The sequence below is a fragment of the Nilaparvata lugens genome, chromosome 10 (assembly GCF_014356525.2).
Source record: "Nilaparvata lugens isolate BPH chromosome 10, ASM1435652v1, whole genome shotgun sequence".
Classification (NCBI taxonomy): Eukaryota; Metazoa; Arthropoda; class Insecta; order Hemiptera; family Delphacidae; genus Nilaparvata; species Nilaparvata lugens.
In genome coordinates this window covers 3,130,909-3,157,475 of record NC_052513.1, presented here as the reverse complement: position 1 = coordinate 3,157,475, position 26,567 = coordinate 3,130,909, and the positions used below count along the sequence as shown (strand labels likewise).

The 26,567-nt window shown below is 34.1% G+C and overlaps 1 protein-coding gene across 2 annotated transcripts in view; it reads right to left on the bottom strand.

The window, feature by feature from the left end:
- Window positions 1-543: 543 nt before the first annotated feature.
- Window positions 544-26,567, bottom strand: part of LOC111048552 (sorting nexin-29) — a 47,346-nt gene continuing 21,322 nt past the window's right edge. For both annotated transcript variants that reach the window (XM_022334464.2, XM_039436098.1), the window contains exons 4-14: window positions 24,533-24,664; window positions 23,101-23,231; window positions 21,367-21,467; window positions 20,468-20,579; window positions 19,500-19,581; window positions 16,648-16,777; window positions 13,746-13,848; window positions 12,310-12,537; window positions 10,272-10,412; window positions 4,294-4,433; window positions 544-806 (exon numbers count right to left, since the gene is read on the bottom strand). In XM_022334464.2, the coding sequence (XP_022190156.2) occupies window positions 713-806; window positions 4,294-4,433; window positions 10,272-10,412; window positions 12,310-12,537; window positions 13,746-13,848; window positions 16,648-16,777; window positions 19,500-19,581; window positions 20,468-20,579; window positions 21,367-21,467; window positions 23,101-23,231; window positions 24,533-24,664 (1,394 nt within the window). In that variant the 3' untranslated portion in view covers window positions 544-712. The remainder of the gene's footprint in view (window positions 807-4,293; window positions 4,434-10,271; window positions 10,413-12,309; window positions 12,538-13,745; window positions 13,849-16,647; window positions 16,778-19,499; window positions 19,582-20,467; window positions 20,580-21,366; window positions 21,468-23,100; window positions 23,232-24,532; window positions 24,665-26,567) is intronic.

Sequence of the window (26,567 nt, the reverse complement as noted above, 5' to 3'; positions counted from 1 at the left end):
GTATTGTGTTGATATTACAATAAATCGTAAACGATCTCCTATTCAGCTTTACTGCAATAAATCATCTGATCTAATGATGATCTGAACCTAAAAGTCACTAAAAAATTTCTAAAAGTTTTCAAAACTCATTTGCAGAAATGTATTGTATTGACATTACAATAAATCGTAAACGATCTCCTATTCAGCTCCTCATCTCTACTGCAATAAATCATGTGATCTAATGATGATTTGGACCTAAAACTCACTACAAAAATTTCTTACATTTTTCATAACTCATTTCCAGAAATTGTGTGAAATTCAAGTTGAAATCTTAATCATTTCTACAACAATAAATTTATAAAAATAAAACTTACTCAACTGTGATGTAACTTATTTGTAGGAATAGATAATTGATATCAAATCAATTTTAAAAAGAAATTTCTTCCACTTTAACAAACAAATAATATGTACAACAGTGTCCCTACATCAAATCTCATCCATTCAATACATATATCTATATATATTCAAGCTTCAACGTACCATAAATGACTGAACTGCTCAACAGATTCTTAAAAATATATATTTATGTATTGTCTACAATTATGTATAAATATAATAACTTCATTTATGTAATGGTGATGATTAGAGTACAAAATATATAATACTTTCCATGAATCTATAGCTGATAATTAATGTTTAGGATTTAGGATTGAAGTAACATTGGGGTTTAGCATTAGAGGCCGGTGTAATGTGGACTATCAGCCGCATAGGTCTGTCGCGGGGCTTTCGAGCCTTTTTTCTGTTTGTCCTCCATACATGTGAGTTCACTGTGAATAAATAAAAGGGAATTGCACTTGAATTTACAATACAAAATAGAAGAAATCAAGTATAATTACATAAGGCACATATAATAGGTATTACATTAGCCTGCTGGAGAGTGGTCCTTTTTATATGGGAATGAAGATATTTAATTCAATCCCATCTCACATAAGAGAAATTGATGGCTTGAAGGAGTTCAAAAAACACTTAGGGAATTCCTTATTGTATTGTGTCCGTACAGGTTAGCAGACTTCCTTGTTGAATAATGTTTGATTGATGTATGTTATGTGGGATCTGTTGTGTTGGAATATGAGGGTTGGTAGATATTAGATTTAACTTTGACGTGTCATATACTGCGGGATCGTTGCTCCCTTAATACAGTTTAATAATTGTGACGAACAAGAAAAGTAAATTAAAGTAAAGTAAGTAAGGATACACTAAGAAAATCATGTCATGAAGGTGGATTCACACATGTTAGTGTCAGTAATGTGTCTGGTACAGAGAGAATATTTATTCATTTTATTTATGTATTTTATACATTGAAACAATATATTAACACAATATAATTCTCAACTTAATATGATTCCCATAAGTGCTAGATTAAGGCCCTATACACATGACGGCGTTAGACGCCGCGTTTAATGCGCGTTAGCAAATTGTGATACCGTACATATGAGAGCGTTAACCGCGCGTTGACTGATAGCAGGCATCCGGCAGTTGGACCCGCGTACACAGTGTGAACACATGGAGTTGAAACAAATTATATTTTTATAATCTGGACACTCCATGTCCCAGATGCATCTTCTTTTTCGTCTTCATCAATGAACAATTCTGTGCCAAACGCAAACGCTGGGGGAGTGGAAAGAATAATCTCAATTCTGTCTTCAAAAAGCAAAAAAAAAAACCTCAGAATAGTCGACAACTTGAAGCCTTATGAATCTTGTAAAAACTCTTTCAGAATACTTAGAATTTTAACAGTTCCTGCACTGTACTTTCTCGAAATTGCAACTATGACGAAGAAAAACGAGAAGATATTAAGAGAGAGTTATATCCATCATAGTTACAATACTATAGTGAGGTCCACGTTATAATGACAGTATTTGATCAACTTTGTTTTGCTATCCTTGTCTATCATTCGACAAAGCCGGTGGTATTATCCTTTTCTAGGTCCACAACGATGCCAATTATGTTTTGACAGTGTAGAAATATAATTAATTAATAAAGAGAGTCGGCATCGGTATTCTTCTATCTTTATCCACTGCCATTATAACGTGGACATCACTATAGAACCAGATAGTTCATCTTCAGTACCCGCAACACAGAACCGCAAGCTTAGAGAAAGGGCCACATTATAGCGGATTAAGAGCTTATAACTCTCTTCCTATTGAAATAAAATGTATTGAGAGCTCAGAAAGGTTTAAGAATGCAATCAAAGCTAAATTGATCGATGCATCTCCGTACAGTTTAGAGGAAAGCTTCAACTGTTGGCGCGTGTAGGCATTTTTTTTGCAAGCTATTTTTTCAACTCCTTTGTATGTTCTGATTTTTTTTTTCTTTATTTTATGATCACTTTTTTAGTACTGTACTCAATACTTTTGACGTGTCATATACTACCAAGTTTTGCTTGATTCTGTAGTGTTACATGACGAAAATTAAACTAAACTAAACCTAAACTGAACTTCCGCATCCATTGTACACACACAAACAGATCACAATTGTAAGATCGTAATTTTAACAGATTTACAATAATTGCAATTGCAAACACAAGGCAAGATCGAACAAAACACCACAGTTGATCGCTTATCAGGGCTCAGATCACCTATTCACTACAAAAGTGCGCGTTCGACTGAGTGCATGTGTACGTTCCAATGCCCAGTATAGTAACTCGAAGCGCGCTGCAAACGCGGTGCTTGATGTGGAAACTACAAGCGCCGCGCTTTGCCGACGTTGATTCAAAACGCGCGTTTGCATGTGTACGATCCCATTGCTTCCATGTATGTAACAAACGCGCGTTTGAAAACCGAGCGTTAAACGCGACGTTCAACATCGTCATGTGTACAGGGCCTAGGGTCTTGGCTACGCTCCGCTGAAATACGTCCTATCTCCCAATGTAAATCCAAGCTACGAATGTGATCGGGACAGATTCGTAGCTTAGATTCAACATGGGGAGATGGGACTTATTTCAGTGTAGTGTAGGTAAGTGTGGAGAGACCCTGAACTGTTCCCATGCAACCCAGCCGAATAGCAAAAACTAGTATTAAAAAGATAGCAGAATGGATAAAGTCAGTGAATATCTCGTAATTCATTCACATATAATGCACTAGTAAATGCCACCTTCACTTAATTATATCCTATATTCCTTTTATTGCAGTTACTTTTTTATTTTTCTTCCAAACCTCAAATATATTTTCTCAGATTCATTCTCTGTCTTCTACTCAGTGATTTTTAATTTATTTTTCTGACTACAAATATAATAATATTGTAATATTTATCTTCTAAGCCGCATAATGGAATTCATCATTCAGTAATTAGGCTACTTATATATTTTAGTGCTTCAAATTAGACTTTTGAATTTACTTTTCCTTTTTATTTATATTTCCTTTCATATGTATATTCAGTCTTGTTTCATCTATTCATTTCTTCATTGAAATCTTTTATATTGAAAATTAATATCGATACTCGCTGCCAGCTCTCAAACTTCGGTTTTGCAGGCAGCGCCATACATGTTATTTTGTTTTTCGTGTAAATTTTAATATTGATCAATATGTTTTTTTTAACTTTGTATTGAGGATTATTTTTTTTTTTTGTGGCGAAATAAAATTTGATTTGATTTGAATTATTATAACTATTCATTTATTCATAGACAATAGACACAATGCAGGTAAAAACAACAGGCATTCGTTCAAAACTGCTTTAAACCTTAATTTGGAAACTACCATATATGTTCACTGTACCGGTCATTTACCCTCATACTGATACGTGGAAATCTGCCTAGATTTTAGTTTACCCGGAAATACTGTGACACAGAAGGTGTCTGTTAGAACAGACTGTTAGAGGAACAGTACAGTACTTTATTGTGATTTCTGCTACTTTTTATTTAGAAATACTCAACTTGAGGAGAGGCACAAACGGTTCATCACTTTATTCATCTATCAGTATCTGTTTTATTTATTTCATTCAATTATTAAGAATCACAACTTTTAGAAAAGTACCACAGACTTAAGCCCAAAACGGTTCATGCCCAAAAGCTAAAACTGTCCTATTTCCAATCATACTATGCAAACTAAAGCAAAGGAGGTTATGTCTCTTACTCTTTCCCCCCCCCCCCCAAAAATTACACTTTAAAGCTCAGAAAAAAAATTAAATTAAAAATATGTTTAGTGTTTTGAATCAACAAAATCTAAAACACACATTATTCCAAGTAAATTTCTAATGAGACCATAAAATTTTGAGCTAAAACTTCAATAAAATCTAATAAGACATTATCTAATTTACCCGAAAAAGGGCAGCAACGAGATGAGCAGTGGCTTGGATGGATGGGTGGCCAACTCTGGCTGAGTCTGCACCAGCTGGTCCACCACTTTTCGCAGATATTGTTGTAGCCCGTCACGGCGCTGCTCTACGAACCTCGCTTCCTATACAAAACACACAAAAACGGTATTTATTTATTCTTTACTTTTACAAAGAAGCACATCATCAAAATTATCGGAAGAGATAAAATACGGGAACCTTGTGCTATCCCTCTCCCGAATTTAAATTAGACAACAAAGCTCGAAATAAGAATATGGTAACGATCATTAAAATCTCACAAAAAGCAGAAATATGTATGATCAACGACGTATGTTCATAATTTATGATCAACTCATGTTCATAATCTATGATCAACTCATGTTCATAATCTATGATCAACTTATGTTAATAATCTATGATCAACTCATGTTCATAATCTATGATCAACTCATGTTCATTTTTTCATTTTCATTTATTGTATAAAGCACTATAATCAGTTGGGTCTTTCACTGGATGAAAATCTGAATTGGAGGCAACAAATTGAAACTCTAAAGAAGTCTTTAAGGTTCTATTTGATGATTTTCCATCGCATTAGATATTTGTGCGATTTTAATTGGATGAAGGAACTTTAATTTTCATTTGTACATTCCAAAATTGAATATGGAATCACATGTTGGGAAGCTCCTATTACGCTAACCAGGATCCAATTATTAAACTTCAAAAAGCTTTTATAAGATTGATAATGGGCAGTAGGTTTGATGATCATACATTTCCACTGTTCTGTCATCTTAGAATTTTGCCTGTTAGGTTCCTATATGTATTCAAGGTTTTGTCATTGTTCTTCAATATAAGTGGAAATAGAGGTGTGACAATTGATTACTGTCAGCCTGTTACCGCACTTCGACAGACCAGGCGGACTGCGGCTTCCCAAGTCAGATGTCCTAAACCCAATTGCACTCTTTTTCGTAAAACGTTCATTTTCCTGGCACCTAGATTTTATAATGCTTTGCCGCTTGAGGTCAAGAATGCCATTGCTGCATGTAATTGTGGAAATGAGATTAAGAGATTAATTAAAATTTGGCTTTTGTCACTCACTCCCGAAGCTCTAGAGTTTTTGTTCATAATTATTGTTTAATCCGTCTATTTTCTTTCCATTCTGTTAACTTCGCATTCTGTTATCTTGCTTTTCTTTTTATTTTTCTCCTCTTTATTTTTTTTTTGTATTTTCCCTGCTCTTCTTACCGTTTTTTTTTCGCAACATAAATCAATAAATTAATCTTTTCACACAATTTGAATCTCTATTTTTATGATTTTCTTTTGCTTTCTCTAATTAGCATCATCTCTTTAATAATTAAATACTAATATCCTATTTGATTACAGCCCATAAATGTTTTTTTTATCTCTCTTTTTTCTTTTTTTTTCAGTTCATTCTATTGATTTAGTAAAATAGTGTGTTAGACTCCCTCCAGCGGTCCGTAAGTTGCATCTTACGTGCTGGATTGTATTTTTCTCAATAAGTAATATTAAATTTGGTCTGATTCGTTACTATGCAGTTATGTATATTATAAACTTGTTTATTTGTTTTTTTCATATGCATGTATTTTACATTTTCTTGTATTGAGCTTATTGAGAATAATAAAACTTCAACTTCAACTTCAATCATACTATAATTATATTATAGAATATATAATTCATTATGACATTGGAGGAAAACTAGGCTGAGCCTGTACTATTTCTCTCCAAAAATTTTGATACAATGTTAATGTTGTCCAAAAGTTGAGGTTATGTAACACTGACACTGCTTCGTCACTTGATTTTCGGTCCAGGAATAATGATTTGAAAATTTTGAAGTTTGACGTAATACTCTAAATAAATCGCAGAATGCATCACAATAAATTAAAAACTCAATAAATATTGCGCTTATTTAAAAAAATTGAATACAAAATCTTGATTCGGGGAGAGCTGATAAGAAGGATGATCAGGCTCTCGTCCAACATTTCCTTATAATTTCTCCAATTCGAATTTGAACAATTTGAAAGCAGCTCTTAGTAGAGAAACGTGGTCCTCTCTATATGAAAAGTCTGATGTGAACCAACAATTTGATTCCTTTTCCCAGCTGCCTATTGCATCATATTGGTGTTCAGTGTCCACCAATAAAAAAAAAGAGAAAACGCAGTAAGAGAAATGAAAATAGGATGTTTAGGATGAGACTTGAGTCGATAAATCCTGAGATTCAGCAGCTAAGGGCGCTTATAGACTTGTCAAGATTCAGGATCAAGGAGGGGTTGGTTGTAGATGAGGATTTTTTGAAGCGTCTTAAGCAGCAATATGTCAATAAGGTCATTGAGGCGAAGAAACAGCACTATGCAAATATTATTTCAAGTTCAAATAATAATTCTAAAACTAGTTGGAACATAATAAATGAATTTAGAGGAGGAAAAAATACATTGATGAAGGACATAGTTCTGGAAGTGAATAATAGGAAAGTGTCTGAGCCGATGGATATTGCAGATGTTCTCAATAGATATTTCATTTCCATTGCTCCCGTTCCAAAGTGTAGTTGGAGGCCTGTACAAAATAATACACAACCACCAACTGTGAAAAATAGATTAGCAAGCTTCTTTCTAAGTCCAACAAATGTAACAGAAGTTATGCAAGTGATAAAAAGCTTGAAGCAAAAAAAATAGTGTTGGGTATGACAGCATTTCTGTTAAAAGTCCTTAAAAAATGTTGTGATGTAATCGCCGAGCCTCTCGTTTTCATTGTGAATAGCGCTTTTCAAGCAGGAGTCTTCCCTGATTCTTTGAAAATCGCCAAGGTAATACCTATATTTAAGAAAGGTGATCAAGCAAATATGATTAACTACAGGACTATATCTGTTTTGCCAGTCTTATCAAAGATTTTTTAAAAGATTATATATAATTGGATCATAAACTATCTGCAGAAATTCAAATTATTGAGTGAATGTCAAAATGGGTTTATAAAAAATAAGTCAACAATCACAGCCGCCGTCACTTTTATTGAAAGAGTTATTCAGGAGGTTGATAAAGGAAATTTCACTATGGGGGTGCTGTTACACCTTTCTAAAGCTTTTGATAGTGTAGATAAAAAGATTATCTTGGAAAAACTGCATCTGCTTGGAATCAGAGGTCTCATGGGGAAATTAATTGATTCTTACATGACAAATAGATTGCATTATGTGAGTGTTTGCACTGATGGCCGACTTGGAAATTCAAGGAGATTAAACGTGACTAGGGGTGTACCTCAGGGTTCCATTCTGGGTCCTCTTCTCTTCGTTTTATATATTAACGATTTGCAGCTTTCAGTAGCAAAAGATGTTGATATAACATTTTATGCAGACGACACAGCCTTGTTATTCTACAACAACAGTATTCAACAGCTGGAGTTAGTTGCTAACATATCCACTAATGAGGTTGTACAGTATTTCAATAACTGCTCACTATCTGTTAATTCTGATAAGAGCCAGGCTATTCAATTCAACTTAAAAAAGAAATATCCTTTTGGACCAGCAATCACAATAAATGATAGCGATAGCATGATTGAGAGTGCAAGTGTGGTCAATTTGCTTGGTTTGACAGTGGATGACAAATTATCTTGGAACGAACATGTTGATAAGGTGGCTAATAAAATGAGCAAAGGCATTTTTGTATTAAGATATATTGCAAGACTTGTAAACAGTAGTATAGCTAAAAGTGTTTACTTCTCGCTTATTAACACTCATCTGGTGTATTGTGTTGAGCTTTGGGGTGCAACAAGTATAAAAACATTCAGAGATTATTTGTTCTGCAAAAGCGTGCAGTAAGATTTTTAGCAAATTTAGAAAATCCATCCATGCAGAAGCACTTTTAGAGATCTTAGGCTGCTCACTCTACCATCCATTTATATCTATCGCGTCCTACTTTTCACTGCAGATAGAATTGGTACCTTAAAACAGAATTCAGATGTTCAAAAATATTTTATACATGGTAGTAGAAATCCATTCATTGAACATCATAGGTTAAATTTTCAGATAAGAGTCCGATTGTTTATGGATTGCAACTTTTCAGCAAGCTGCCTAAAAATTTGTCAAAGTCAAGTAGGTCTAATTTTAAGAGAGATTTGTATGCATTTCTGGTTGACAAGGCATATTATAGTGTTGAAGAGTTTTTAAATGATAGGGTGTTATAATTTGTTCAACTGTAAAATTACAGTTATTTTTTGTATGTAAAGTGTAGAAGAATGTTATAATTTATGCGACGTGCAATATTTTTGTAAGTTTCTTTTATTCTATTTATTTATTTATTTCATGTATTTTTCAATACCTGTGTAATTTAATACCTGTATTTTTCAATACTCATGTTCATAATCTATGATCAACTCATGTTCATAAACTATGATTCAGATCCAAGATAATCCATATAATATGGCATGTGGTCTCGCTCATAAGCTATCGAACAAAAACTGACATGGCCAGTTGTGTTTTGGCTTAATAAAATTGAATTTGAATTTGACATTCATAATCTATGATCAACTCATGTTCATAATCTATGATCAACTCATGTTCATAATCTATGATCAACTTATGTTCATAATCTATGATCAACTCATGTTCATAATCTATGATCAACTCAAGTACATAAGCTATGATCAACTTATGTTCATAATCTATGATCAACTCATGTTCATAATCTATGATCAACTCATGTTCATAATCTATGATCAACTCATGTTCATAAACTATGATTCAGATCCAAGATAATCAATATAATATGGCATGTGGTCTCGCTCATAAGCTATCGAAAATATAAGTTAAGCTCCAAGCGCCTGCAACTCCCATTCTAAGGGTGACCAATTCAAGAGCCGAACTCCTTTGAATTTATGAGCTTAAAAAATCACTTCCCGGTTAGGTGATTCTGAATCCACTTAACGCTGTAGGTCTGATCATCTCTTCATCATCCATCCCATCACCCACGCACAAGCCTAGAGCTCATTTGGGCATCATCCTCAGCAAAACAAAAATCTTTCGCAATCAGAGATAATGTGATCAACTCACAACTATCAACCCACTGTCTTATACAAAGTGTCCCATGAATGGTGTAACAGCCGAAGACCATATATTCTACATTAAATTTGCAACAAAAAATGTCCAGCAAAATTTTCTTATATCGACCTTAATTCTCAAGTTATATAGATTTTTCGATATTTTTGAAAAACGTCAATAAATAGAAAACTATCAAACAAATAATAATTCCAAGGACATGGTTGGAGAGAATGAGAAATTTCCAATAAGATTCATATATTTTTCCTTTATTTCACGTTATTGAACGTTTTATGAGCGTTCAAACTGTTTGAAATTTGGCTTCGAACTCGACGAATGTACTGTTTCAACTTTGAACGCTCATAAAAAGTTCAAAAACGTCAAACAAAGGAACAAATTATAGAAATCTTATTGGAAATTTCTTCCTCTTTCCAACCATGTCTTTGGAATTAGATTTTGACTGATAGTTTTCTAGTTTCAAAAACATCGAAAAATCGATATATCTTAAAAACTAAGGTCGATATAGGAATATTTTACTGGACATTTTTTGTTGCAAATTTAGTGTAGAATCAATGTTTGGCTGTTACACCTTTCGTGGATACATTGCTAATGACATTAATATTTTATTCACTAGCAATAGGGCTAAAAAAAAGTAAATTCGTATGGCTTTTGTTGGTGGGGAGTCCCTTGCGGGAAGGTCCCACCGCCTGAATATATAATTCAAGCCGTCAATGGGCCTTACGACTGTCATACTTCCGACAGTTTAACGTGCCCATCCGATAACACGAGAGTGATCTGGTTAAAAAACTTTTGGTTATGAAAGGGATTGAACCCGGGATCTCTGTGCTGCTACGCAAGCACTCTATCCACTAGACCACGGATCACTCCACACACACAGCAATAGGGCTATAATGAATTGACAAACCTTATTTCCTATTGTCTTTTTGGGAGGAAAGTTAAACGTGGAAACAATGGGGTACTGCTTTTTGAGTTGTTTGTGGAGCGCATAGAACTGGGCGTAGCGTCTGTAGACGTTCCACTCTTCTGAGCAAATACGAACGTGAACCTGAAACAATAAAATTGACAATAATTGAGCACGTTCTAATTTAATCAACACCATAACTAATTCAAAAAAATATCGGCAATTTGAGTCACTTGAAACAACTCAGACCCATATGTATTCTTATTTTTATATTGGTAAATTGTCTTTAGTGAGGTCCACGTTATAATAGCAGTGGAGGAAAATAGCAGAACAACGTTGCCGATCCTCTGTCTTGTCAATGTCTTCTATAGACGGTAGCTAATAGAGGTTTATTGATGTAATAACTGTTCAATCTCGTTTAAAACAATCAATTATATTTTATTAAGCAAGAATTTATATATTTCAATAGTTTCATAATAAATTTCATAATTAAGATGAATTATTTTGTTAATTAATTATTAAATCTACATTGTCCAAAGACGATCTGGCAACAGAGCAAAGCGAGAAAGTGATAGCGCTATCCGCTTTGCTGAATGATAGATAAGGATAGCAATACCATTGCTAACAAAACACTGTCATTATAACGTGCACCTCACTATAGTTTGTGATTGTTGTTGACAAATAAATGAAAATTATAATCGTAGTTTAGCGTTAAATGTGGATGGTGCATATGAAGAGTAAAGTAGTTTAGTAGCTTAAAAGTTGGTTTAACATTCATTTAATAGTTCTTAAAAATTTTATTAGTTTGAAAATTCAATTGGGTTATCGGATTTTCTTTCATCTGTCTGTAAGTATGTGAATATGTAACGCATAAACACGACCAAACACGATGATAGAATTCCATAAGATTCGGCAAGAATATTCCTTTTTCAACTACGCGTCGATGTATACACAAGGTTCTTTGAAATTTTTCATTTCAAGGATAATATGAAAGGAAGAGGAATTCGCTCCATACTCTGATATCACTATATTATAATCATCTACTCTGAAGATAGGATTAATCAGACTATAGAATTATTCATAATCAATCAGCTGACAAGTGGATTACTCATTACATGCATTACACAGATGTCTGGAGATGCCTGTGAACAGATGACACCAGATACTTGAGGATGAGAAAACTGCGTGAGGTCTACTGTTCACAGAGCTACTAGTAATTATAAAATTACGGCTTGTAGGCTGCTGGTTGACTAAAATAGCAGGATACAATTCAGATGGTTGATTAAATATTATTGCTAAGCAAAGCGTCTTGATGCCAAGGCAAGAGGTAAATCGGTCCAGGGATCAAGTTGTGAGACCGTATAACTGTACTTTACGTTACTCAACCCAACCTAAACTAAAAACAATGCAATAGCCTAACTGAAATAAATTACTATCACTATCTCAGTGAAATAAAGGGCCCGTTCTGTGCAAATAGAATGTGGTAAATTGTCTGATTCTCAATTTACCAGGTAAAAAGTTCCGCGTCCCATGGGAAGAGTTTTGACAGATTCTGTACCAGAAACCAGTTCCAGTTCCAAGTTCCTGCCCCACAGTCGAAGCCTGGTAAATTGTTACAGTTCCAACTATCCGAGCTCTCGTCAGTCGATTGAATTTTGTAGACTGCTTGCTTCTCTGCGCATGCGCTTATAGCTTGTTTACCATAGCATAGCTATAGAATACATAACCAACAATATTATGTTTGATAACCATTCGTTAAATGGATTTTTCTCTATAGAAAATTTGAGAGTAATGGAATGCACACTTTTCTAGACGGTAAGTTTGTAAAACAGCCTTTCTTCATTCACGCAGCTAGTAAACGACACATTTTGGTGTAAATCAACTTTATAAGTGCGCGCCAAAAGCTTGAAGCAACGATTTTGAAATGGCGTTCCATGAGAACATTTTGCACTAGTCACGTGATGGAACAATTTACGATTGGAACTGGAACAATTTACTGTACACAAAGATATAAACTTCAAAACGGTTTAATTTGAATTACCTGATACACGTGATGACTGTCTGTGTCCCCACTGAGAAAAACCGACGGCAGCCAGAGAGAAACAAGTGATGAGGCGGATGAGGAGGTGGAGGATGATAGTGCGGAGGGGAGGGGTCCCCTCACCCCCTCCAGCTCGGCTCGCAGCCTCTCGATGAGTGATTCTTTCGCCACCAGGCTACGCTGTAGTCGCTCATTCATCTCCATAAGTTCGCCGTGCATTTCTGCCACCTTAACAATTATTATTAGATTATAGAATTTCATAATTTATCATATCAGGATTTATCATAATTTCATCAAAATGGTAGAATTCTTGAGACCTCAGTAGCATAGGACATCAGTACACTTGTACAATTTACAAAGAAATTATTTTATTTAATTGGCTCTCCAAGAGAAGAGCAAGCAAAAAATAAAACCGCCCAAATCTGCTCCTTTCCCATTTAGAATACAAACAGACGAGATGTGGGTTGTGCTCCAAATTCACTGATTTATTAATCACTTGTGATATAAATATATGATAGGGAAAGAGACTGCCAACGAACCAATAACACGGAATTGTTGGCTTTGCTTGGTATACCTTATTGGGCAACTTAGACCAGTTATAGAATAGACACGCTGGGAAGTCTAACCTCTGAAGCCAACATCTACTGCCAAATCACCATATCGTGACGTCAGCATCGGATAGAAAACTTTTCTGCAGAGTTTGTTGACATTGTTTTCTATCCGATAGAAAACTTTCCTACAGAGTTTGTTTACATTGTTTTCTATCCGATAGAAAACTTTTCTGCAGAGTTTGTTTACATTGTTTTCTATCCGATAGAAAACTTTTCTGCAGAGTTTGTTTACATTGTTTTCTATCCGATAGAAAACTTTTCTGCAGAGTTTGTTTACATTGTTTTCTATCTGATAGAAAACTTTTCTGCAGAGTTTGTTTACATTGTTTTCTATCCGATGCTGACGTCACGATATGGTGATATGGCAGTAGATGTAGGCTTCAGAGGCTACACTTCCCAGCGTGTCTATTCTATAACTGGTCTAAGTTGGGCAACGAAAAGGTAATCATGCAAATGTCATAGGCGTAAAATAATTCAATGAGATGGAAATATTAATTATACAATTAATATGTTTTGACAGTAGTGTACGACTGTACGTAACACATGAAAAATAGTATGTTGTAAAATTACAACACGCGACTACACGTGTGATTGAGTAGGGCGCGACTTCCGGAAGGTTAAGACTTAACAAGTTAAAAGTTGAAGTGTTTAATAAAGTTTGGTGATTTACCAATAGTTTGATTTAGGATTAAAACCTTAGAATGAATTAAATATATTTGGTATTTTAAAACTCTATAATCTAGAAAAATGTTGTATTGAAAATTCAAAGTTATAGTTGTGGGTCTCAATGTTTAAATCATTAAATATCAAAACAAATAATATTACCTGTACGAGCTTCTGTTCGAATAAGCTAGCTCGTTCATCTTGTTCTATTGATTGCACAGCCATCACGTATTTTCGTAGTTGATGTTTTAGCAGCTCATTTTCCCTGTTTAAACACAAAAATAAAGATAAATAATTGTTAATTCTGCCAGTTAAAACAAAAGAAAAATATCATTTTAAAACTAAATAATGAAAATGTAAATGAAATACTGCAAAGTGATTAGTAAGATTTAATAATATCACAATGTTTCATTGATGTAATGGATGGTAAATGAGTTATTTATAGTCCGTACAAAATAACTTTTGACTTGGGAGGGACATGCACAGCAGAAAAAGCATACAGCGGGAGGGATACAGAGACGTAGTGTTGCCGTAATGAACCGGCCAGCGCTCTCCAACTTCTAGTGACTGTTCATGTGCTCATGCTACTCATGCGAAGTTTCCTGTCTGACAGCTGAGAGCAGTCAGACGACTGACTCTAATCGACAAATTGGCAACTGCGCTTCTACCTATAACTCTATTAATCACTATAATTGACTGATCTCCCTCCATTTCTCTGCGCCGCATATTCCTCCAAGTCAGAAGTAATGTTGTACGGACTATAGTAGTAATTTATTTAAAATCATTTTATAAAGGTGAAATAAGACATGGAAATTTTGTATAATCTCATAAATCAACGAAATTGGAATATGAAACTTTTACTTAATTTTCATCAGATATACTGTAATTTAAGCTTTGTGTGATATTATTATTATAAATATACACTAATATTTCGAAATAAGAAGCACAAAAAGTCGGACTGGTTGTAAATGAGAACAAGAGTAAATATCTGTGAGTGTGTGTGTCAGCAGTCAAGTCCAGAGTACCAAGAAATATCTACGTGAATAACAAAAAGTTTGCAGGTGTAGAGAACTTCAAGTATCTAGGATGCCCAATAAATGCCACAGGTAATAATGCTTATATAAAAGAAAGGATTCAAGCAGCTAATAGGGCCTACTATGCCAATGTTAGATTATTTAAAAGTAAGTTGGTCGGCAGGAGCACCAAGATAACAATATATAAAACATTGGTGCGTCCAGTGGCAACATATGCGGCAGAAACTTGGGTGATGAATATGGCTGACGAGAATGCGTTAAAAATCTTTGAAAGATCCATACTAAGAAGAATTTTCGGTCCCGTTCAGGTTAATGAGCAGCAGTGGCGAATAAGAAAAAATGAGGAAATAGAAGCATTAATAAAAGGAGAAAATATAGTACGCTTTATTAAAGCCCAAAGAATAAGGTGGTTGGGGCATGTGATGAGGATGAGTGAGGCTAGAATGCCGAAAATAGTCTGTTTTTAATAGCAAGTTGCACAGCAGAAGAAAGAAAGGTAGGCCAAGGAACAGGTGGGTGGACCAAGTGATGGATGACCTGAGAAAGATGGGGGTAAGAGGATGGAAGGAAAGAGCCATGAACAGGGAAGAATGGAGGTGTGTTGTGAAGGAGGGCAGAGCTCACCTAGGGCTGTAGCGCCGGATACAAAAAAAAATTCGAAATAAGAGGAATAGTCCAACACCCGGTTGCACTAACGTCTGTTAACTTTTAATCCCGATCTAGTGACACGAGAGCCAATCAGATAATCCTTTTTCTCAGATGATCCTTCTCTGATTGTTTCTTGTGTAATTTAATCATGCTTGAAATTCAACAGGCTTTTATGCAACTGGGCCATAATCTATTCATTGTAACGTAATATTTTCTGTATAAATACGAAATACTGTAAGTTAATCGTTAATCGTGAAATTCATCTTGAAAAAGTAAATTCGTATGGCTTTTTGTTGGTGGAGAGTCTTTGAGGGAAGGTCCCACCTCGCTTGAATGAATATACAGAGTGTTCTGAAAAAAGGTGCCCATAAACCAGGGGGTGATTCCTCACATCAAAAGAAGTAAAAAAGTTCCAATTAACATAGGTCCGAAAATGCTTGGTTACCAAGTTACAAGATGAAAGATTTCGTCTGAATTCCCCTGCCCTACGGGTATTTGTTGGCTGTTAATTAAGATGTTAAATTCAGCGTACTTTATGTAAAATGAACTGAGAAATTGAATAAAACCATTTCCAGACCGTTAGCTACAGTAATGTTTAAGATATGTGACAAAATACGCGAAACTTGGTCCCGAAAAACAAGTTCCTTTAAGGTTTGAAGCAGATTTACTATGTTAAATGCACAATATACACAAAATATTTTCTTAGAGAACTTGTAGAAAATTTAATTTTGAAGAGAAAGATGCAGAATAAGTTTATAATATACAAAAGCAAACATTGAAAAAATAATCCCTTATTACATACAAAACGCATGAAAAATGGACAAAATCTGTTAAGCTCTCTATTGTGCATTTAACATACCTTGGTAAATCTGCTTCAAACCTTAAAGGAACTTGTTTTTCGGGACCAAGTTTCGCGTATTTTGTCACATATCTTAAACATTACTGTAGCTAACGGTCTGGAAATGGTTTTATTCAATTTCTCAGTTCATTTTACATAAAGTACGCTGAATTTAACATCTTAATTAACAGCCAACAAATACCCGTAGGGCAGGGGAATTGAAATTCAGACGAAATCTTTCATCCTGTATAGCTTAGTAACTAAGCTTTTTCGGACCTATGTCAATTAGAACTTTTTTTCTTCTTTTGATGTGAGGAATCAGCCCCTGGCTTATGGGCACCTTTTTCAGAAGACCCTGTATATAATTTAAGCCATCAATGGTTCTCACGACTATTATTTATGTTGAAATATTAGGAAACAATAACTCCATATCATTAGTCAGTGTAATTTAGCTTGAATATTATTAAACTAAGTAAGTGTTAACTTGTGTTTTTGTGAGTGATGAAATATCACTGACTATAATTATTATAAATAAATAGATTACCTGTTGAGTGTGTTGATGGTAGTGTCAGTATCCTGCAATCGCTTCTGGCATTCACTGAGCTGCGCCCTAAGAGCTGCACATAATCCCCTCTCTGTCTGCAGTTGCTGCTCTAAACTGGTCTCATCCCCATCTGAAAAACAAATATTCTAAATTTATAGGGAGAATTGTTTGGTTTTATTTAAAAATATATAGATTCAATTCAATTTTTCAACGTCTCACATCACTGAGACTGATGCAAGGACTTCCAATATGAGAGAGACAGAAGTATTCGAGATCCACATTTTCCAGAAAAAAATTATACTTTTTAAACTTCTACTATAGTGAGGTTCTCGTTATAATGGCAGTGTTTGATTAGCAATTGTATTGCTATCCTTGTCTATTATTCAACAAAACGGATAGCCCTATCTCTTTCTTGCTTCGCTCTGTTGCCAGATTGTTTAATATTACTCTGAACAGTTAATATTACATCAATAAACCTAAAATAAAAACAATATAAAACGTTAGTACCCTTTTATTAAAAACTTTAAAATATTTCAACGACTAGTTTCGACCAAAGGTCATTTTCAAGTTAAAATTTAAATTTAAAGTTTCAAGTTGAAAATTACCTATTTTCAACATTTTTATTTGAATCAAGTAGCCCATATAAGCGAAGTGATTTATCAATAAACCTGTATCAGCTACCGTCTATAGAAGACATTGAAAAGACAGAGGATCGGCAACGTTGTTCTCCTATCTTTCTCCACTGCCATTATAACATGGACCTCACTTTAGGTACCTGAAAAGTTGATGAAAATTTCTTGTTTCAGGTAGAGGTTTATCTGCTGCTCAGTTCTAACACAAACTGAAAAAACTACCATCTGAACTCGTTACATGAGTTCAGTGACCGTGGCTTTCTTGTACCAGACATGGTGAGTCTCTAACCTTACTGTATTACTATTTTTATAATTTGTAAAGTTGGACTTTTGAGAACAGCTGTGAATCATATGCGACGACTGGAATGAGAACTGATATTTCAAAGGCAGTGAATGCAAACTGCTTTCTATCGGTGTATTTTGAAACTAGATGATTGTAGCTTTCACAGCACAGTGGGAAAGAGAAGGAAACATCTGATTATAATGAAATAGAAGCGTTTGAAACTATGCGACATGTACGCCGCACTGGGTTACAAAGGGGGTTACAAACCCTATTTAAAGGGTTTAAATAGTTATTAAAAAACACAATATAAAGAAACATAAAGTACACTTTTATTTAAAATATTTCAAACAACTAGTTGTGTTTTTTATATTGTGTTTTTCAATATTTTTTTAAAAAACATTAGCCCATACAAGTGAAGTCATTTATTAAAATAATTATTTATTTATTTATTTATTTATTTATGGAGACAACAGGTTACCCTAATGTGTCTCCTTCACAAATACAACAATACAAGATTAACAATGAGCAATTGCAATAATGTTAAAAGAAAAAATATATAGAAATACATGATTAATCAATTATGATTGATTAATAATAATAAATAATAATAATAATAATAATAATAATAATATTTCTTTATTCAACACAGCAAATGTGAACATTATACAGTTGAATACGTCACAAGCAGCAATACAAATACATATTACAAAATGTCACAATTCTTAAAACTCTAGACTACACAGTATTTAGCCTACTTTTAATTATAACTAGTCAAGACAAAAACTGTTAATTCTTCCAAGCTATACACCGCCTTGAAATGAGAAGAGTGTACAATCTCTCTTGAATTTTTTAATGTCAGACAAGGTTTGCAATTCAGGGGTAATTTATTATGTAACTTCGCTCCGAGATAGGTGGGTATTTCTCAGAATTTTCAATCTGTGTGTGTGTATGGCTAGTCTATTTTTCCCCCTTGTGTTGTAGTTATGTGAATCAGCCTGTGTTTTGAATGTGGAAATGTTTCTATGTGTGAAAATCAAGAGTTTATATATGTAAACTGATGGGAGTGTTAGAATTTTCAAGTCTACAAAGCATCTCTACACGAATCATTGAAACTGAGGCCAGCCAGGTAACGTATTGCTCTTTTTTGAAGCCTGAATATTTTTTGGAAGTGTATTTAGCACAACCACCCCACAACTCCGATACCATATGACACATGTGAATAAAATAAGGCAAAATAAACCATTTTTGAGACTGATACGGGCACTAATCTCACCATATTTCTCAAAACAAACAGCCCCTTACTCACAGAATTAATTAGTTTTTCAATGTGCAAATCCCATAAAAATTTTGAATCTATCTCTAGACAAGTAATTAACAGAGTCTGTATTTTCTACAGGATCACAGCCAATGTATAATTTAGGTTCTATATGATTTTTCTGAGGCTGAAATCTATGAGTCGACTTTTCTTTGAATTTACTGAAGGGAAATAGAATTAAAATATTGAGCTAAACTGTTAGATAGTAGGTTCCTTTTTTTCTCAGTTCTTCTAAATTGCAATCGGAAAAATTAAGGAGGTGTCATCTGCATATAATGTAATTTTATTTTGTGGAACTGCAAGAGAAATATCATTATGTACAGAATAAAGAGAAGAGGTCCCAAAATAGATCCTTGAGGCACTCCTGATGTCATTTTAACTAGATCTGATGATGCAATACCATGACGATCACTATGGATGGAAACAACTGGTAACGATCAGTTAGATACGACTCCACCAATTTATTTTCTTACCGCATATCCCTAGACTTACTAACTTCTTCAGAAGTAGTTGTGATTCATGCAGTCGAAAGCTTTGAAAAGATCAATCATGACACCTGTTGTGTAGTTACCGCCTTCTTTGTTATCAAGACATTATATCACAATTAATTGGTTATAGTTACCATCCGCGTAATTGGATTCCTCACCGCCACTTACTAATACAACAGCTGCCACTTCTTCAACTATGCCTGTGCATTCATTATCCTACAACAGATTGAACAAAAAATGTCAAAATTCATTATCTTCAATACAGCAATGGTTTTTAACTGTATGTTTATATTTATATAACAAGTGGTTAGCGACTTGATTTCTATTTTAATCAGAAGTGACAGTCGGTCGCCAGGTTCAATCGTTTCAACAAAAATAAACGGTATAGCTGAGTAACAACCAAAATTTATTTTATTTATTCGGTTATTCAATCATTCAGAATTATACAACTTACAGAAAAGTACCACAGGCTAACTTACGCCCAAAACGGTTCCAATTCTAATTTATACAACAGTCCAAATGTAGCTAGAGGTTATGTGTCACTTCAAAATGCTTCAATTACACACTTCATTTACAATCCATAGACATGAAAATCATTTAAAAAAAAATACTTCTAGATAGAATTAAATTACTTACAAATAATTGGAAAATTCCAAACTTTGAAAAAAATATAAAATTTTGGGACCGAAAAGACGAAATTCAGATTGTTTTAGATGCAAATTATGTAATTATCATATTCTAAGAGTTATGGTTAATATAGTCATTGAGGAAAAATAGCATGCATCTCTTCTCTATAGAATTATTGAGAGGTATAACAGAGATTCAACCAATATAAATAAATAAATGTTTATTTCCCCCTCCCCCCACAAAAAGACTAATACATCAATATTACAGAAAATATTAGATATTTTACAATTACATACAATAGTTGGTTACAATAAAAAATCTTATAATGTGTCCTCTACATGTTAAGTGTTTTCTGTGTGGAAATTGACCTACTCCACTATGGCGTTCTAGAGTAGGTTAAATGAAATGATTATTGTTTTGTTTGCGCAGAATGTGATAATTTAAAAAAAATAGAATCCTGGTTAGTATAACTGACCTCAGAAAAGCTAGGAACAGAGAGCGAATCTTCGGAAGAGTGAGTCTCCTCACTTAATGCCACCGGAATCAGTTCTCCCACGCTGCTATTGGTCACAGGTCGCAGACCAACACTGCAAACAGAAACAGCCAACAATTAATAATCAATTGTTGTTAAAGTTGTTATTAAAGTAATAATTATTATTACTTTCCATCCATGACTTCAAATTCCGATAAGATCTATGTCCAATTGTTCCTACTATTAAGGTTCAGATTTTAATAATTTTATTGTAAGGGGATGTGATTATTTCTCCAGAATTGAAAGATTTGCCCGGTTGCACAAAGCCCGTTAAATTTTAACCGTGATTAATTTCACGAGAACCAATCAGAGAAGGCCTTTTTGATAAGACGGCTTTTCTGATTGGTTCTCATGGAATTAATCACGGTTAAAATTTGACCTGCTTTTGTGCAACCGGCACCAAGATAGATAGATAGATAGATATATATTACGTCTGGTTGGCCTCAACGGCGTCAGACAAGTCAAAGTGCTAGCAAAAGCGAGACACCATTAATGTTGTTAAGCGAGACACCACTAAGACGTTAATGTTGTCAATACCACTATATTTGTTCAAAATCAGTTTAAATTATCACAGAACCAGGTTTCATGACAACACCTACCGCATCTTCAGCTGAACTACATCTCATGAAACCTGGTTGTGCAATTTAAATTGATTTTGAACAAATATAGTGGTATTGACAACATCAACGTCTTATTCTTTCAAAGGTTCAGATTTTTGATTATATGTCGATTCATTTTTTGTGGAATAATTGAATAGCGAGAAAAATACATTCTATATTTATTTACTCTATTCGAGTCAATTCATTAACTTTTTACAGCATTTTGTTTTCAGTAGAACTAACCTTTGTAGTTCGTTTTCTGAGTCGGCAATACCGGAATCAATATCGGCCGTGCTTTCAGACTCCAGACAGTCAACTCCTATAGTTATGGCTTGGTTGGCATCCTGTTAAATAACAACAAATAAATTTAATTCTTTGTCAGGTAACAACGGACGATCATCGTTCAAAACAAAAAAAAACAGATACACATTATTATTCAAATGAAAGTACAATGATAGACATGGACATAAAAATAAAAATATAAGTAGCCATTTTTTGAAAATAGTTTATTTACGACATGTTTCGGCCATGATGCCATTGTAATACAATAAAAAAATAATTAAGAAGATAATACAATTATAGACCTATAGCTTGAGATTGATGTTTCCTTTTTTTAAAATAATTATTCAAATTAAAGTAACGGGTGCGGCAGCGAAACTTCCTTTTTTGAAGTGAACGCCATTCAATCAGCTGATATCGTAGTAGAGCGAATTTGGTCTCATTAGAGAGGCCAAACCATAAAGTTTTCTTCCCGACATGTTCAGTTGCCATCATGCACTGTAACAACGAGAAGCGTGCATTTGTCGTTGAGACATATTTTTCGAGCGGATGTTTTTTCATCACAACCAAGCGGGCATTCCAAAATCGCTTTGATTTAGCCCCTTTGGCTACTGTCCCTGAGCAGAAATCAACTGTTACGTGGGTCACTACGTTCAGACAAACTGCAAGTGCGACAAGAGGAAGAACTGAAGTCCCTCGGCCCTTTAGGTCACCTGAGAACGTTGAGGCAGTGAGAGTTGCGATCACCACAGCCTTCAGCGTGCAAACATATTAAATAAAAAGGCTAAGAAATTGTCGAAAACCACAGATTTTATTGATAGTTAGAAAGACCGGTTTCGGTTATTACACCATTGTCAATCTCTGATAAACTGGGTATCAGAGATTGACAATGGTGTAAAAAAGGAAACCGGTCTTTCTAACTATCAATAAAATCTGTGGTTTTCGACAATTTCTTAGCCTTTTTTATTCGAGACAAATTCTTCATGATGATCTTCATTTTCATCCATACAAGATGGCAATTTTTGTGGAACTTTCAGAACGTGACTTCAATTGAGGGACACGTTTCAGGACGCCTCATTGGAGTGGCCATCCCGATCTCGCGATTTGAACCCTTCTGATTTTTTTTCTATGGGGCTTTTGAAATCCATCGTTTAAGTAACCCTACAAGATTTGAAGACCAATATCAGGGAATAAATTGCTAAAATAACGCATGCAATGCTGGACGCAGTCATGACAAACGACAGAAATCGGTTTACTTACTCAGTGTATGGAGAATTTGGGACGTCACCTACCTGATTTGATATTCAAAACTAATTGAAACAAAACTTTATATATGTGTCTACATTACAAAAAATAATACAAACTTTCTGATCCATACAATGAGTTCTATTCATTTAGAAAAAGGAAGTTTCGCTGCCGCAGCCTGTACAATGATAGACCTATTGCTTGAAATAAATGTTTGTTTGTTTTTTTAATAATAGAACTAAGGACATGGGTTGAAATACACCTCAAGTTATCTAGATATTCTTTCTATTTTTGGCTGTTAGGGAAAAGTTAGGGAGACTATCATCAGGTAAAAGGGTAGCACACATATATTATACATTTCAGATCCTCTAGAACTTTACGTCAGCTAGTGAAGCATGCTATTAAGTTCATTATCATCAACATGACTGATTAGTAAAATTGATAAAAACTGACGTTGGTAGGTGGAGGCAAAACCGGTTGAACAGTAGGTGAGGTCGATGTCACTTCAAAATCATCATCGTCATCAAACGAGATTATATTTGGCGAAATCTTCTTTTTCCGTCTGCCGTCACTTCTTTTAGCACCTGGAAATTTATTCAAAATGAATATAGTATATTGAATAAATAATGTAATTTGGCAACCTCTATTGAACCATCTTCATAGCAATACCGTATGAAAAATAAAATGAATTATTCTGCCGTTATTCTAATAATGTATTTTTATTCTGCCTATGAAAAATACAAAAATATAGTCGACAAAGTTCAATTTCAGAATTATAACAGCAGTTATTTTTAATAGTTTCAATAGACGCAACCATTCAACTACTTTTGCATTCATCTTAAGAGTTACAGTCGAGATAAGTTGCTGTAATACTTATATTAAGTGTAATTATTTGGAGTCAATGTGATACAGCTACAATAAACTAGATGCGAGTCCGGTCTCAAAAGATGTCAAACTATCATGCGATAAACTGGAAAATCAATAAATCACAACCAAACTAATCTAGTATTAGTCTAATCCTACTGTTAGCACACAGTAAAATATTATCATTCATAAATATAATCAAAATTATCTCCATTTATTTCAGGATTTTCAAATGATGGAACAAGTGACATGAAGAGATTATTTTATGGCACCCCTATCTCTTCGCAAGATAACATGATATTCCAAAGTAGCATGGAATATAGCAGAAGAAACAAATTTCAGGTATCTACTTTCAATACAATTGATCAAAAACCATTCAACCTCTATGTTCTTAAGGCCCGCCGCAAAGTAGACCCACGCTATCCACGAAAAGCAACCCACGCCGTGGGATGTTTTGTAAACCATTGCTATGGAATTATTCATAATCAATCAGCTGACAAGTGGATTATTCATTGCATGACTGTATTATTATCATTACACAAATGTCTGGAGAAGCCTAGCAATGGTTTACAAAACATCCCACGGCATGGGTTGCTTTTCGTGGATTAGCGTAGGTCTACTTTGCGGCGGCCCTAAATCAAAGTAGTTTAGACACTAATAACTACTTTATTCTTGGGAAGAGATTATCACACTTGTGTTGTAAGTATCATATACTGAGGTTTCTAAAATGTAGATACGTCTTCTCAAAAATAGATAAAATAGATTTCTAAGGATAATAGCAAGAGAGATCGATTCACAATTAATTATTGAAAAATTTCAATACAAACATTAGTTTATCACATTGATTCACAAATCATGGCAACAATTGAGAAAGGAGCAACCCATAATGGTTATAATAAAGCAATGCGTAAGAATATGGTAATAGCCCACTGTACGATTTGAAATGGACTCTAGTACTCTATCTGTAATGTCGAAAGACAGTGAAATTCTATTTATTTGTTTATTTATTGGTATAACTTACCTGGAACATTAACCGGAGGAGGTATGACTGGTTCAGCATGAGGCATACTGCTATTGCTTGCCAAATTGGAACTGCTACAATGGTTCAGTTCTGGTTTATCAATGCTAATTGCAAACAAAATGGAGCCCAAACCTGAAAAATAGACAGGAATTTCACTTTATTAAGGCAAAAAATCTTTTCATACTTTTATTACATCTTTTGATATCGTATTCATCTTTATTCAGCTTTAATTCAGCTAATAATACCGTAGAGCAAATATAGCATAAAAAGATATCCAATGGTATAGGTCGTTTATGTTTCAAATTTCAAGCCGATTTTTGTTATTTCAAGCCGATTACTGTCGATTACTGTCGACTACTGTCGATTATTACTGTTTTGACCGGGTGAGAGTGTAAGAACGGCACAGTATGAAAGACTACCAGCGTCACACAGCTTCACGAGAAAGAACTACTTGGACTATCAGCTAGAGTCAACAGTGAAATTTGGAACATAAACGCCCTATACCTGCATTGTATCTATTGTCTATGAATAAATGAAAGTTACATTGTGAGAACCTACAGCAGTCAGCAGTTTCAATACAACTTCTTAGAACTCTCCTGGAACTGTTGGAGCCAGCTTTCTCACGCATCGAGCGTCAGTCCTGCTTACAACATCGAAGCGAGAGGTACTCACTTTATCAAAATTCACTTGTTTAAATTGTTTTATTCCAAATTTTGTGTTTTGTAAAAAAAGATTTCTTTTTAAAAAGAAATCTTACTGAACACATTATTTAGCTGGCGCAGTCGGTAGGACGATCGGGATTAATGAACATAATCTTCAGTTTTTAAACTGTTAACGATCGTTTGTAATATAGGACCTCGCGTTCGCGACATCCGAAAGTGTGGTGAATTATCAAGCTGCGAACACCAACATTGTGAAGTGCAGTGGATATCAAACTTCGATATCATCATCACCAAATCTTCTTCATCGAACGTGCATCATCAACGCTGAAAGGACATCAGAAGAGATGAGCATAGCATTCGTTTTAGTGTCCCTCTTCATCCTGTACGCAGCAAGATCAGGAACAGCAATAGACATTAAGAATGTTACTATTAATTCTGGAATTGTACCAATTAACCTTGGCAAAGCCAAACTTGTATATAACTCGCACGTTTTTGTACATAATTATGATCTGAAATCATGTATTCAGAAATTGAAAATTTGAATAATTACTTTGATAAGGTATCTCACTATTTTTGGAAAATATTAGTATAAGTTCAAAAACGATTTCGTTACAGAAAACAGTAGTAAATTAAGAGATGCAATCAACTATTTGAAATTCATCAACCATACAAAGTCTGTTATTGAATAAAATTGGAAATGATTTTGTTTTACAATGAAACGTCAAACGCAATAGAAGAGGTTTATAAATAGTCTTGGATCTGTTTTAAAATTTATCACTGGTAATTTGGACGCTTATGACGAACAAAAATACGATAAGTTGATTCTCGAACTGTATAGAAATCAAGATAATTTAGCCAATCAAATTTCAAACCATTATTCAATAGTCTAAACATTATTGTAGAATTCAATGAAACATTAAACTTGTGAACCAAACTTCAATGAATTGAAAGAGAAATTTTTGATAATAATGATGATTTATGATTAATTTCATAGAATTAGAAAAAATTAAAGATATTTTGAATCAATTACTTATAGCTTATAATATTTATTAGACGTAGTTCATGACATTGAAAATTCTATTGCATCTTAAAGTAGGCGTTCTGCACCCTAGTATAATGTCTACTAAAGAATTGTTCAATGAACTTGTGAAAATTTCAAAATTCTATGACAAGAAATTCCCATTAGAAATTAAGTATAATAAGATGTTAGAAATAGAAAAATTGATTATGTAGATTGTAAGCTAATTAAGAACGAAATCATTTATTTTCTCGAATTTCCGATTGTAGAAGAAGTAACTTTTGATCTTTTTGAATTATTACCAATTCCAAGTAAAGTAGAATCATTTTGTAACAATACTTCCACAAAACAAATA